Here is a 13,553-nt window from a genome sequence, read left to right as displayed (position 1 = left end):
ACCCTAGAATTTACAGCCAGCAGTTAAAGAGAAGGTAAAAGGTAAAGTAGGGGCTCCCAAACTTAAGCCTGTATCTGAAGCAAGGGCATTCTTGTGGGGACTATGCAGTTGGCCTACACTCATTCCAAAACATTTATCACTGTTTAGGTTGTCCGCAAAGTCATACCCATCCATGGGAAAGTTTATAAATTCCACTGTGGGGCATTATTGCCAAGAGGCTATTTCAGAAAGTGGTAGACTATAGAAAAATGCCAGAGTTGCCCTCTCAGTTAATGAATATAATTACCTCGTTACCCACCACAGATAAGACCTTTAGCTTAGTTTTAATAGGTTTGAGTATCTCTGGATGAAAACAACCCACACTGGGATACTGAGTGGCATTCAACTGTAAACAGAACATGTTCTGTAGCCTAAAAAAGTATTAGAATGCAGAAATGAGACCTCAAAAAATAAGCTTTTTCTTCCACAACATTTCTTGATTCTGTGTATCAATTTTAGCTAGGATAGAAATAAAAAGGTCAAATCATACAAAAATAAGACCTAAAATTCGTATTAAAATTCTGTATTAAATTACTTCTTGAATAAGACAGCAAAATATGTATACCTCTATTACAGTGTTTTTATTTTCTGTACTTAAAGCTAAACATTTATCAACAATTTAATGCAGTAAATTAATTATATATTCCATAAGAATTTTACAAAAACCTTTACAATGTGGTTTTTCTGATTATCCCATCAAAACTAGTTCTCTGTGTGTGTTTGTGTGTATATGTGTGTACTGAACTTGAACCTCATCAACCAAATCAAGTCTGCCTAAAGATTAGTACCTATTTACTGATAGAATAAAACTGTGAAATCAGTAACCAATCATAACAGTTTAAAAAGTTTTGTCACTGTGCTGCAAAACCTGTAATCAACAGAAGAAAAAGAATTTTCGTAGGATAAAGAATAGTTTTAATAAAATTAGTTGATCTTTCCTCAAATCAGTAATGAACATGATCTTATAAATTTAAACATTATTTCTTTTCTGCATAGAACTACATTTAGGTCCCCAAGATCATTAAAGTGACCATATATCTTTCTTTTTCAGGTTCACAGTAAATAGAATAAAAGTAGACATCAGTTAATAATGACTGTTTTCTGATGAGTAAACTATATTCACATTACAGTTTCAATACAGATAACACAAGTATTTCTTTAATATCTTCAAACTACTTTCATGGAGTTCAATATACAATAAACAAGGCAAATTATTAAAGATTTTAATTCTCAAATATGATTATTATAAACCTGTGAGGATAAGAACAAATCATTTAAAATCAAGAATAGTATTCCTGATAGCCTTAAGTGTCCCCCAAATTAGATAAAATTTTACACTTTTTAGAAGATAAAGGAAGTAATATAAATCATCTCTTTTTCTAAGATGATTTCTTAGCATCCCAGATGAACTACAGAAAAAAGAACATCAAGAGGAAGGTTTCAAGTATTCTGTTACTCTAATAGATAACGTAACAGCGAAGTCAAGGTTGTGCTCATGGATTAAAGAGTCGCAGCAGCAGCAGCAGCAACGACAACAACATCAACAACAACAAAAGTGAAATAGACAAGTTTTGAGTTGGGTGCTTCTGAAAGAGCTCAGTAACTGATAAACATGTCTAGCATCATCATCCAAATGGTAGAACCTACATACTCCTGACAATTTAATCTTATTTATAAGATTTTGCATTTACTTTTCTGTAAAGAGTCCTAATACTTGGGTATTTTGTCTACCAACTAACTCTAATTTTTCAAAGTCACCTATAATTGTATCAACAAGGATTTTAGCTTTGAGTCATGGTCATCTTTTTCATGTCATCATCCTGTCAGCATCCATGTAAACAATCCACTCAGTATCATAGTGTCAAAGTTCCTAAACATTTTTTAACTTCACTGACAATCACTTCTACCTTACCTCAGTGGTTCCATACAAACAACTGATAAACCCTTCACTATTTTAAATTAATCCAAATCAAATATATTTCCCAATAGATCACTCTTTGACAGCATTCACCTCCCATAGCAATAAAAGGGGTATTGCTATCTACTTGCAATAGCTGCCAATCTTATACCTTACCTTCCAAAAATGATTTCATTTACTATGACTTGACAGAAACATTTCATACTCATCCTCACACCTTCTGTCCACAAATGCCCCTCTAGGACTACAATTCTCAGCATGACTAGTATGACTAGGAATGGGATTGCACAGAATAGGATATGGAATAGTTTTGAGATTTAAGAAACAAAGCTAGAATATGAAGAATTAAGCCCTGGAAAGCCACACAGTAATATAATCTTAAGTCTGAACTCATTTATTATTTATAAAAGGAAAACCTACCGATTATTCAGTGAGAAAGTCTAATTTTAACATAATATACTACTGATGAGAATAAAGGTGATGATGGAAGACTTCTCTGAGGTTAGTGGATCCAAACTATTAAATAAAGAAAGCAAAACTCAAGAAAGTTAGTCTGTTATCCAGTTGTCCATATTTGGCTAATATTACAGAGAGATTCGAAGCAATCGGGGCAGGGAATGTAGGTGAGTGGCACAGTGCATGCTTAAGACCCTGAGGTCAATTCCCATCACCAAAATTATTATTATTATTATTATTATTATTATTAAAAATATAAAATTCAGAAGCTTTCTTGCTAAGAAAAATATCTCTCCTTGGCACTCTTTTCACAACATCAGACTGGAAGTCCTAGCTAAGTGCAGTATAGCAAGCAAAAATAAGTAAGTAAAAGATATACAAATTAAGAAGTATGAAATAAAACACTCTTTATTCATAGGCGGCATAACTATGTAGAAAATCTACAAGAATAAACAAGAAAACTCATGAAACTAACACACGATTATAGGATTGTTGCAAGATTCAAAGTTAACATACAAAAAAGAAAACATAAGCATTTACCTATATTCTAGGAATAAAAAAGTAGAATGTGAAATTTAAAATGCATTACCATTTACATGTACATCTAAAAAATGAAATACAGGTTGAGTTTCCCTTAACCAAAGTATGTGGACTAGAAATGTTTCAGAGTTTTTCAGACACTGGAATATTGGCACAGACTTTACCAACTGACCATTCCTAATCTGAAAATTCAAAATGCTCTGAAATTTGAAACTTTTTAAGCATCATGTTGGTGCTCAAAAACTTTTACTTTCCCCAACACTATTGTGTAGGCTCTGATGTTGCATTCAAAAAGTTTCAGTTTTCCCTGATGCTGTTCTATAGGCTCAAGTATTAGATTCTGTGCCTCTGAAGCGATAATCCTAGAATTCTCTGAGTTTCGACGGGGCGATCCAAGATGGCGGCCTAGAGGGAGACTGCACCCCCTGTCGCTCCAGAACCCAGGAGTTAAGAATGGGAGGCATTGAGAGACTCGGATTGAAATAGAGCCACGGGTGAGTCTGCCCACTGGGTAAAGCGCGGCCGGGGTGGCAGGCCCAGATAGAGGTGGCTCATCAGAGCCGGGCAGGGCAGCTAGAGTCTTCCCAAGGTAGCCTTCCACACTCCGGCAGTGGGCTCCTCCCACACGGCCAGCTGCACGGTGCAGGCCCACAGTGAGAGCATTTCAGCACAGAGCCAGTTCCAAATCGTGGAACCAGTAGGGGGCTAGGGGCAGTTTTCTTCAGATGAGCTGCTTTATCAGATTCCTGCAAGACATCAGGCTACTGAAGGCTGGGAGGTGATACACTGGAAATCTACCGGGACACTATAAGCCAATAGCGGAAAACTGCAATATCTCAGGGTCCCACTGACAGCTGACCAATGTGAGAAAACAAGGGAAGAAAATGTCCCAAACAAACCTAGATACTACATCAATAAAACCCAATGACAGCACAGCAGAAGAAATGTCAGAAAGGGAGTTCAGAATGTACGTAATTAAAACGATCAGGGAAGCTAATGAGGAGATGAAAGAGCAAATGCAGGCATTGAAGGAGGAGATGAAAGAGCAAATGCAGGCATTAAATGATCGCACCAATCAACAGTTAAAAGACCAAATACGGGACGCAAGAGATCATTTCAATGAAGAGTTAGAGATACTGAAAAAAAAAACAAACTGAAATCCTTGAAATGAAGGAAACAATAAACCAAGTTAAAAACTCCATAGAAAGCATAACCAATAGGATAGAACACCTGGAAGACAGAACCTCAGACATTGAAGACAAATTATTTAATCTTGAAAACAAAGTTGGCCAAACAGATAAGATGGTAAGAAATCATGAACAGAATCTACAAGAATTATGGGATATCATGAAAAGGCCAAATTTAAGAATTATTGGGATTGAGGAAGGCTTAGAGAAAGAAACCAAAGGAATGAACAATCTATTCAATGAAATAATAACAGAAAATTTCCCAAATCTGAAGAATGAAATGGAAAACCAAGTACAAGAAGCTTATAGAACTCCAAACATACAAAATTGCAACAGACCCACACCAAGGCACATTATTATGAAAATACCTAACATACAAAATAAAGACAGAATTTTAAAGGCCGCGAGAGAAAAGAATCAAATTACATTCAGAGGGAAACCAATAAGAATATCAGCAGATTTTTCAATCCAGACCCTAAAAGCCAGAAGGGCCTGGAACAACATATACCAAGCCCTGAAAGAAAACGGATGCCAACCAAGAATCTTATACCCAGCAAAATTTATCTTCAAATTTGACGATGAAATAAGATCCTTCCATGATAAACAAAAGCTAAAGGAATTTACAAAAAGAAAGCCAGCATTACAGAACATTCTCAGCAAAATATTCCATGAGGAAGAGATGAAAAACAACGATGCAAATCAGCAACAGGAGGCGCTAGCCTAAAGGAATAGCCAAATAAAGGAGAAACCAAATCATGTCAAAAACAAATATGAGTCAATTGACTGGGAATACAAATCATATCACAATAATAACCCTGAATGTCAATGGCCTGAATTCATCAATCAAAAGACACAGACTGGCAGATTGGATTAAAAAGAAAAATCCAACAATATGCTGCCTGCAAGAGACTCATCTCATAGAAAGAGACACCCATAGACTAAAGGTGAAAGGATGGGGAAAAACATACCATGCACACGGACACAGCAAAAAAGCTGGAGTATCCATCCTCATTTCAGATAATGTGGACTTCAAACCAAAACTAGTCAGAAGGGATAAAGAAGGACATTACATGCTGCTTAAGGGAAGCATAAATCAGCAAGACTTAACAATCATAAATATCTATGCCCCGAACATTGGCTCATCCACGTACGTCAAACAAATCCTTCTCAATTCCAGAAATCAAATAGACCACAACACAATAATACTAGGCGATTTTAACACACCTCTCTCACCACTGGATAGATCGTCCAAACAAAAATTGAATAAAGAAACTATAGATCTCAACAACACAATCAACAATTTAGACTTAACGGACATATATAGAATATACCATCCAACAAAGAACGAATACACTTTCTTCTCAGCAGCACATGGATCCTTCTCTAAAATAGACCATATTTTATGCCACAAAGCTACTGTTAGCAAATACAAGAAGATAGAGATACTACCTTGTACTCTATCAGATCATAATGGATTGAAATTAGAAATAAATGACAGAATAAAAAACAGAAACTTCTCCAATACCTGGAGACTAAATAATACACTATTATATGATGAATGGATAACAGAAGACATCAGGAGGGAAATAAAAAAATTCTTAGAAGTAAACGAGAACAAAGACACATCATATCAAAATCTCTGGGACACTATGAAAGCAGTACTTAGAGGAAGATTTATTTCATGGGGTGCATTGAAAAAAAGAAGTAGAAATCAACAAATAAACGACTTAACACTACTGCTCAAAGCACTAGAAAAAGAAGAGCACACCAATACCAAAAGTAGTAGAAGACAGGAAATAGTTAAAATCAGAGCCGAAATCAACGAAATCGAAACAAAAGAAACAATTGGAAAAATTAACAAAATAAATAGTTGGTTCTTTGAAAAAATAAACAAAATTGATAAACCCTTAGCCACACTAACAAAGAGAAAGAGGGAGAAAACTCAAATTACTAAAATTCGGAATGAACAAGGAAACATCACAACAGACACGAGTGAAATACAAAACATAATTAGAAGCTATTTCGAAAATCTATACTCCAACAAAACAGAAAACCTCGAAGACATCAACAAATTTCTAGAGACATATGAATTACCTAAACTGAACCAGGAGGACATACACAACTTAAATAAACCAATTTCAAGCAATGAAATAGAACAGGTCATCAAAAGCCTACCAACAAAGAAAAGTCCAGGACCAGATGGGTTCTCAGCCGAGTTCTACAAAACCTTTAAAGAAGAGCTCATTCCAATACTCCTCAAACTATTCCATGAAATAGAAGAGGAGGGAACCCTACCAAACTCGTTCTATGAAGCCAATATCACCCTGATACCTAAACCAGACAGAGACACATCGAGGAAAGAAAATTTCAGACCAATATCCTTAATGAACATCGACGCAAAAATTCTCAACAAAATTTTAGCAAATCGCATACAAATATATATTAAAAAGATAGTGCACCACGATCAAGTGGGTTTTATCCCAGGGATGCAACGTTGGTTCAACATTTGGAAATCAATAAATGTCATTCACCATATCAACAGACTTAAAGTTAAGAATCACATGATTATTTCAATAGATGCAGAAAAAGCATTCGATAAAATACAGCATCCCTTCATGCTCAAAACACTAGAAAAAATTGGGGTAGTGGGAACATTCCTTAACATTGTAAAGGCAATCTACGCTAAGCCCATGTCTAATATCATTCTAAATGGTGAAAAACTGAAAGCGTTCCCCCTAAAAACTGGAACAAGGCAGGGATGCCCTCTTTCACCGCTTCTATTCAACATCGTCCTTGAGACTCTAGCCAGAGCAATCAGACAAACCAAAGAAATTAAAGGGATACGAATAGGAAAAGAAGAACTCAAACTATCCCTGTTCGCTGATGACATGATTATATATTTAGAGGAACCTGGAAATTCCACCAGAAAACTTTTAGAACTCATAAGTGAATTCAGTAAAGTAGCAGGTTACAAGATCAATGCTCATAAATCCAATGCATTTTTATACATAAGTGATGAATCTTCAGAAAGAGAAATTAGGAAAACTACCCCATTCACAATAGCATCGAAAAAAATAAAATACTTGGGAATCAATCTCACAAAAGAGGTGAAAGACCTCTACAATGAGAACTACAGAACACTAAAGAAAGAAATTCAAGAAAACCTTAGAAAATGGAAAGATCTCCCATGTTCCTGGATAGGCAGAATTAATATTGTCAAAATGGCCATGATACCTAAAGTGCTATACAGATTCAATGCAATTCCAATTAAAATCCCAATGATGTACCTTGCAGAAATAGAGCAAGCAATTATGAAATTCATCTGGAAGAATAAAAAATCTAGAATAGCTAAAGCAATCCTCAGTAGCAAGAGCGAAGCAGGGGGTATTGCAATACCAGATCTTCAACTCTACTACAAAGCAATAGTAACAAAAACGGCATGGTATTGGTACCAAAATAGACAGGTAGATCAATGGTACAGAATAGAGGACATGGACACAAAACCAAACAAATACAATTTTCTCATACTAGACAAAGGTTCCAAAAATATGCAATGGAGGAAAGATAGCCTCTTCAACAAATGGTGCTGGGAAAACTGGAAAACCATATGCAACAGAATGAAATTAAACCTCTATCTCTCACCCTACACAAAACTCAACTCAAAATGGATCAAGGACCTCGGAATCAGACCAGAGACCCTGCATCTTATAGAAGAAAAAGTAGGTCCAAATCTTCAACTTGTTGGCTTAGGATCAGACTTCCTTAACAGGACTCCCATAGCACAAGAAATAAAAGCAAGAATCAATAACTGGGATAGATTCAAACTAAAAAGCTTTCTCTCAGCAAAGGAAACTATCCGAAATGTGAAGAGAGAGCCTACAGAGTGGGAGAATATCTTTGCCAACCATACCTCAGATAGAGCGCTAATTTCCAGAATACATAAAGAACTCAAAAAACTCTACACCAAGAATACAAATAATCCAATCAACAAATGGGCTAAGGAAATGAACAGACACTTCACAGAAGAAGATGTACAAGTAATCAACAGATATATGAAGAAATGTTCAACATCCCTAGTAATAAGGGAAATGCAAATCAAAACTACCCTAAGATTTCATCTCACCCCAATTAGAATGGCGATTATCAAGAACACAAGCAACAATAGGTATTGGCGAGGATGTGGTGAAAAAGGAACACTCATACATTGCTGGTGGGGTTGCAAATTAGTGCAGCCACTCTGGAAAGCAGTGTGGAGATTCCTCAGAAAGCTTGGAATGGAAACACCATTTGACCCAGCTATCCCACTCCTTGGCCTATACCCAAAGGACTTAAAATCAGCATACTACAGAGATACAGCCACATCGATGTTCATTGCTGCTCAATTCACCATAGCCAGATTGTGGAACCAACCTAGATGCCCTTCAGTTGATGAATGGATAAAGAAACTGTGGCATATTTATACAATGGAATATTACTCCGCAATGAAGAATGATAAAATTATGGCATTTGTAGGCAAATGGACGAAATTGGAGAATATCATGCTAAGTGAGATAAACCAATCTCAAAAAACTAAAGGACGAATGATCTCCCTGATAAGCGGATGAGGACATATAATGGGGGTTGGGAGGGGTTAGCATTAGGTTTAGGGTTAGGTTTAGGGTTAGGGATAAGGAGAGCGGTAAGAATGAAGGAAAGAAGGACTGTATAGAGGGAAAAGAGGGGTGGGAGGGGTGGGGGGGAAGGGAAAAAAAAATAAACATCATTGCCCTATGTAAACGTATGATTACACAAATGGTATGCCTTGACTCTATGCACAAATAGAGAAACAACATGTATCCCATTTGTATACAATTAAAAAAAAATAAATAAATATAAAAAAAAAAAAAAAAAGAAGCAAGGAAGCAACCTAATTTAGGTTTCTACCACTGAGACTATTACTAAAGAGGTCTGAGAATCACACAGGTTTGGTCCAAATATATCAATTCAAGTAATTTCTGGTAAAGTTAAGAAAATAGGCAACAAAATGTCATCCATATTCCTGTCACAAAATGAATTATGACACATGAATTAGAAAACAAAAATAACTTTACCTTCCTTGAAGTATATATGTCAAAAAATGGCTTATTTCTGACACTAAATGGTTCCTGTGTTTTGTCAATGAGCCCAGTCTTCATTTTTTCATGTCGAGGATTTATAATTTCTCGTTCTATACACTGCAGACGAATGTTAAAATCACAATCTCCAACTGGCTGGGCCTGAATTTAAAAGACAATTTTTTAAATTTGAACCTCAGCAACTAGTTTATCAACATAATTATCAAGGCTGACACAATGAATACAATAGTCTATGTAAACAGAATCCTGTACAGTTGTCCAATGCAAAGCCTATACAACCACCCATGCGAGTCCAGATAATTAGTCTGAATAATGACAGAAACATATCTTTATATACACACAGTTATTTAAAAATTATAACTGCATAAAACACCATGAGAAAGTACCATAATCTACTCTAAGTTGATCCAAAAGTCTCATATCTGAATCTAAGCATTATTATACTCACTAGTCATTTTATTACTTACATAATTCAGTAAAACACCTATATAAAAATTAAAATCCACATAATTCAGGAAAATGGCACATCAAAATAGCAGAATCATCTACAATGTTTTTTCGCTGTTTACTTCTAATACTTTACAGCATTAACAATTTAGTAGACGAATACATCCTCTGAAAATACAAAATAAGTTTACGTAATATGTTCAAAATTACGGTTATAAAAACATAGCTTTCTTCTCTTCTCTCCAATAAACTTTTCTTAACTGTCCTTAAAGCATATATGTTTGAATTATGAAATACAAACTGCGTGTATTTTGTCTGAGTTGAGAATGTGGACTTGCCTCATCTAGACATACATAGGAAGACAGGTATAATGCATCCTGTAGTTGACAGTAATCATCTAGATTAGAAGGCATCATCTCAAAGGCATATCAACTACTCTTCTTTACTTTGCAACTGGTAACTTTTTCATGCATTTTGCCCCCATCTTTTCTGTCTTCTTTCTCTCCTCCAATCTTTATTATCTAACCTAACATTTATCCAGCCTAATGTTCACACAGGGACAGCAGCACTTGCCTCAGGGATGAACATTAGATATACCTGGGCTTTTCTCAGTTTTAGAAGGATGATGACTTTGATGACTCAAAACAATAAGGTGTAAGATAAGGCAACAAGAGCTAGGATTTAGGTAAAAATCTATTCTCTTTACAAAGTGTACAACTGTTTTTAAAGGATATTTATTGAGGGAATGCTAGTAAATAACCACACAGTCCTCTTCTATGTGTGACCTCTTCTATGCAACCCACATCATCAACAAGGCTGAAAAATTAAAATGTTAGGCTTGTTTTTTTAGGTCTAATAAAGGAATTCAGACACCTACAAAATTAAAAGTGGAATAGGCAAGACTTTCTTTTTTTTTTTTTAACAACTATTCAAATCTATGTAAGTAGTCTAAATTCCCTCCTAGATGCTTTCCAACTTAAAATATACATCAACTCACCAAAATAACAAGAAAAGACTGAAAGCAAGTTCACCTTCAAGTCCACTGTGCCTACAGTAAAGGAAGCACTTGACAGATATGTATAGAATCATTATGAATAGACTAGGGAAAACATTCAATAACTGCTGGCTAACATGGCCTCCCTCTTTTCTGTTCTTCCTCACTTCAAAACACTATTCCATGCTGTCACTGAAGTTCCCCTTCAAAATGATAGCAATATAATCATTTCACTACCTTAATCAGTATCCTACTACATGAAAAACTAAGTTAAAATGCCTTATTCAAATAAGCTGGCCCCTTCTCATCACTCTGTGCAAATTAAATCTTAAAACTTTCTATACAGGTAGGACTGTATAATATGTGTTAAAAATATAGCTTTCTTTTCTTCTCACATTCAAGTAATTTCTGGTAAAGTTAAGAAAATAGGCAACAAAATGTTATCCATATTCCTCTCACAAAATGAATGATGATACATGAATTAGATTCATGATACATGAAGTATGATACCTGAATTAAAAAAAACAATATGATTATGATACATGAATTTTTAAAAAATAGAACAAAAATAAATAGTTCTATATTCTTTCCAAATTCCAATAAACAACTTATGGAAATGGACTTCTTTGGAAGCCAGTGCACTAATATATGAATTCTCTAAAACCAAGAAATCATGTATTGTTCATCTCTATGTAACCAATACCTACAATACTTGACATATAAAAATGATCAATGAACTTTTTCCTAGATAAAATAATAAACTAAGGTACTCAAAGGATCTTAACTAAGATTTGGGGCCTCTAGCCACCATAATTATGAGTCAAATAATCTTATTACTTTATAAATACCCAGGCTCAGATATTTTGTTATAGTACTGCAAAATGGATAAATCAATGAAAGTAAATAATTCCTACATATTAAGAAAAAAAGACAGACAACCAAATAGAAAAATGTTAAATTTATAAACAAAATTAAACCAAACCACAAAAGAAAAATCCAATAAATATAAATATGAAATATGTTCAACTTCATTAGTAAAAACAGAAAAACAAATTAAAACAGGATGAAATAACATCACTAATATTCAATTGGTAAAAACTTCACTGTTTCATAAAACTACAGTTAATCAGTATAACTACTTCAGAGAGGAATATAGAAAAGCAGCTAATGAAGTTGCTATTGAGAATTTAATGTGTAGTATGATATAGTAATGAGCTACTGGACCTTTAAAAACACTTTACATGAAAAAAACAAAAACTTCCCAGGTGAATACATCCCAAAAATGAGAAAGATTATCCTAGAGAAACTTTCACACATGTACAAGGAAAAACATATAAGATGTAGACACTTTTAATTCCAGAATTCTTAAATGTTTTCAGTTTGGTTTAAATAATAAATGATTATACAATTTGAACAATATACATGTAGAGGAATGATTATACTTTTTCAAATAAGTACCCTGTTGAGGTTTTCACATTTATAGAAGTTGTCTTGTACTGCCTAAATAATTTAGACATTCATATTTTTTTTTTTTTTTTTTTTTGGCGCTGCTGAGGATCAAACCCAGGACCTTGTGCTTATAAGGCAAGCACTCTACCAACTGAGCTATCTCCCCTAGACATTCATATTTTAATTAAACATGAACAGGAAAAGATTTTTGGGTAATCTAATATTGTAGTAAATGGGTAGAAATTTAATTTCTAATATTTTATATCTATTTTGCTTTTTACTTTGGGAAATTCTGCACTGAATATTTGTTTCTTACTTTATTCATGAATAACAAACATATTTGTACCTACAAGTTACATATTCAAACTCATAGCTTCATTTTCATTTTTTGTTTGTTTGTTTAAGTGACAGAAATAAAACTTATGGGCATTTTCTTAACCAAGCATAGGGCAACTAAAACCAAAAAGCATTCATTTTACAAAAGAATATTATTCTGTCAGAATTGAACTGTTTTTCTTAACTCAGTTGAAGTTAAAGAAAACTAAAGGCAAAGATATATGCAAATATATTAGGCAATAAGAAAAAGAAAAGTAGATATGAAAGTGTTAACAAAAGAGGTGCCCAACAAGTAAACTGAGTCACAATTTTTCTTTGCTTTGAGACAGTAACAAATATTTTGTATTTGTTACAAATATATCTATTGGGTTGGGGATATGGTTCAGTGGTAGAGTGCTTGTCTAGTATGTGTAAGGTCTTGGGTCTAATCTCCAAAACTACCAAATAAATAAAGAAATGAAATGAAAATATATCTATTATTTTAGTGATAATTTTTATTCTATAAAATATAAATTTTATAAATTACATAAGGTACTTACATTGAATTTAATTATGTCATATATCAAATATCTAGGAACGGCCTGTCCATTTACTCTGTCAATAATCATTTCCTTGAAAGAGAAAAGAAGATATGTGTTTTCAGACTTTAATAGCAATGTATTTGATTGAAATATAGTACATAAAGCACATAAATCATAAGTATACAACTTGATGAAATTTCAAAGTGAACTTAACTATACCCAAACCAAGTCTTAAATAGCACTGTGAAAATCTTCATTAAGCATTCATTATACACTGAAATAAAAATCATACAACAGTATCTCATTATATTTTTTATATTAAAATTGCTATGTAATATTTTGTTTAATGTGTGAATTACTAGGCAACATTTAAGGGTAAGAGACTACAAACTTTAAAATTGGGGTCTAAAACATAAAAATCAGGGTTATTTTTTAATAAATTTTGTTTAATCCTCATTGCTTTAAATTTTGTTACTCTGATTCTAAATTCTACAACTATAAATGGCACCCTTATTAATTCTGGTTTATGAAGAGATCTCTGAAAATCTATCA

The 13,553-nt window shown here is 33.9% G+C and overlaps 1 protein-coding gene across 1 annotated transcript in view; it reads right to left on the bottom strand.

The window, feature by feature from the left end:
• The window catches only part of Rngtt (RNA guanylyltransferase and 5'-phosphatase), a 311,879-nt gene that overhangs the window by 183,959 nt on the left and 114,367 nt on the right, over positions 1 to 13,553 (bottom strand). The window contains exons 10-11 of the mRNA XM_047558064.1: positions 13,020 to 13,091; positions 9,231 to 9,395 (exon numbers count right to left, since the gene is read on the bottom strand). Coding sequence (XP_047414020.1) covers positions 9,231 to 9,395; positions 13,020 to 13,091 — 237 coding nt within the window. The remainder of the gene's footprint in view (positions 1 to 9,230; positions 9,396 to 13,019; positions 13,092 to 13,553) is intronic.

This window comes from Sciurus carolinensis, chromosome 7 (assembly GCF_902686445.1).
Source record: "Sciurus carolinensis chromosome 7, mSciCar1.2, whole genome shotgun sequence".
Taxonomy (NCBI): domain Eukaryota; kingdom Metazoa; phylum Chordata; class Mammalia; order Rodentia; family Sciuridae; genus Sciurus; species Sciurus carolinensis.
This window is presented reverse-complemented; position numbering and strand designations above follow the sequence as displayed.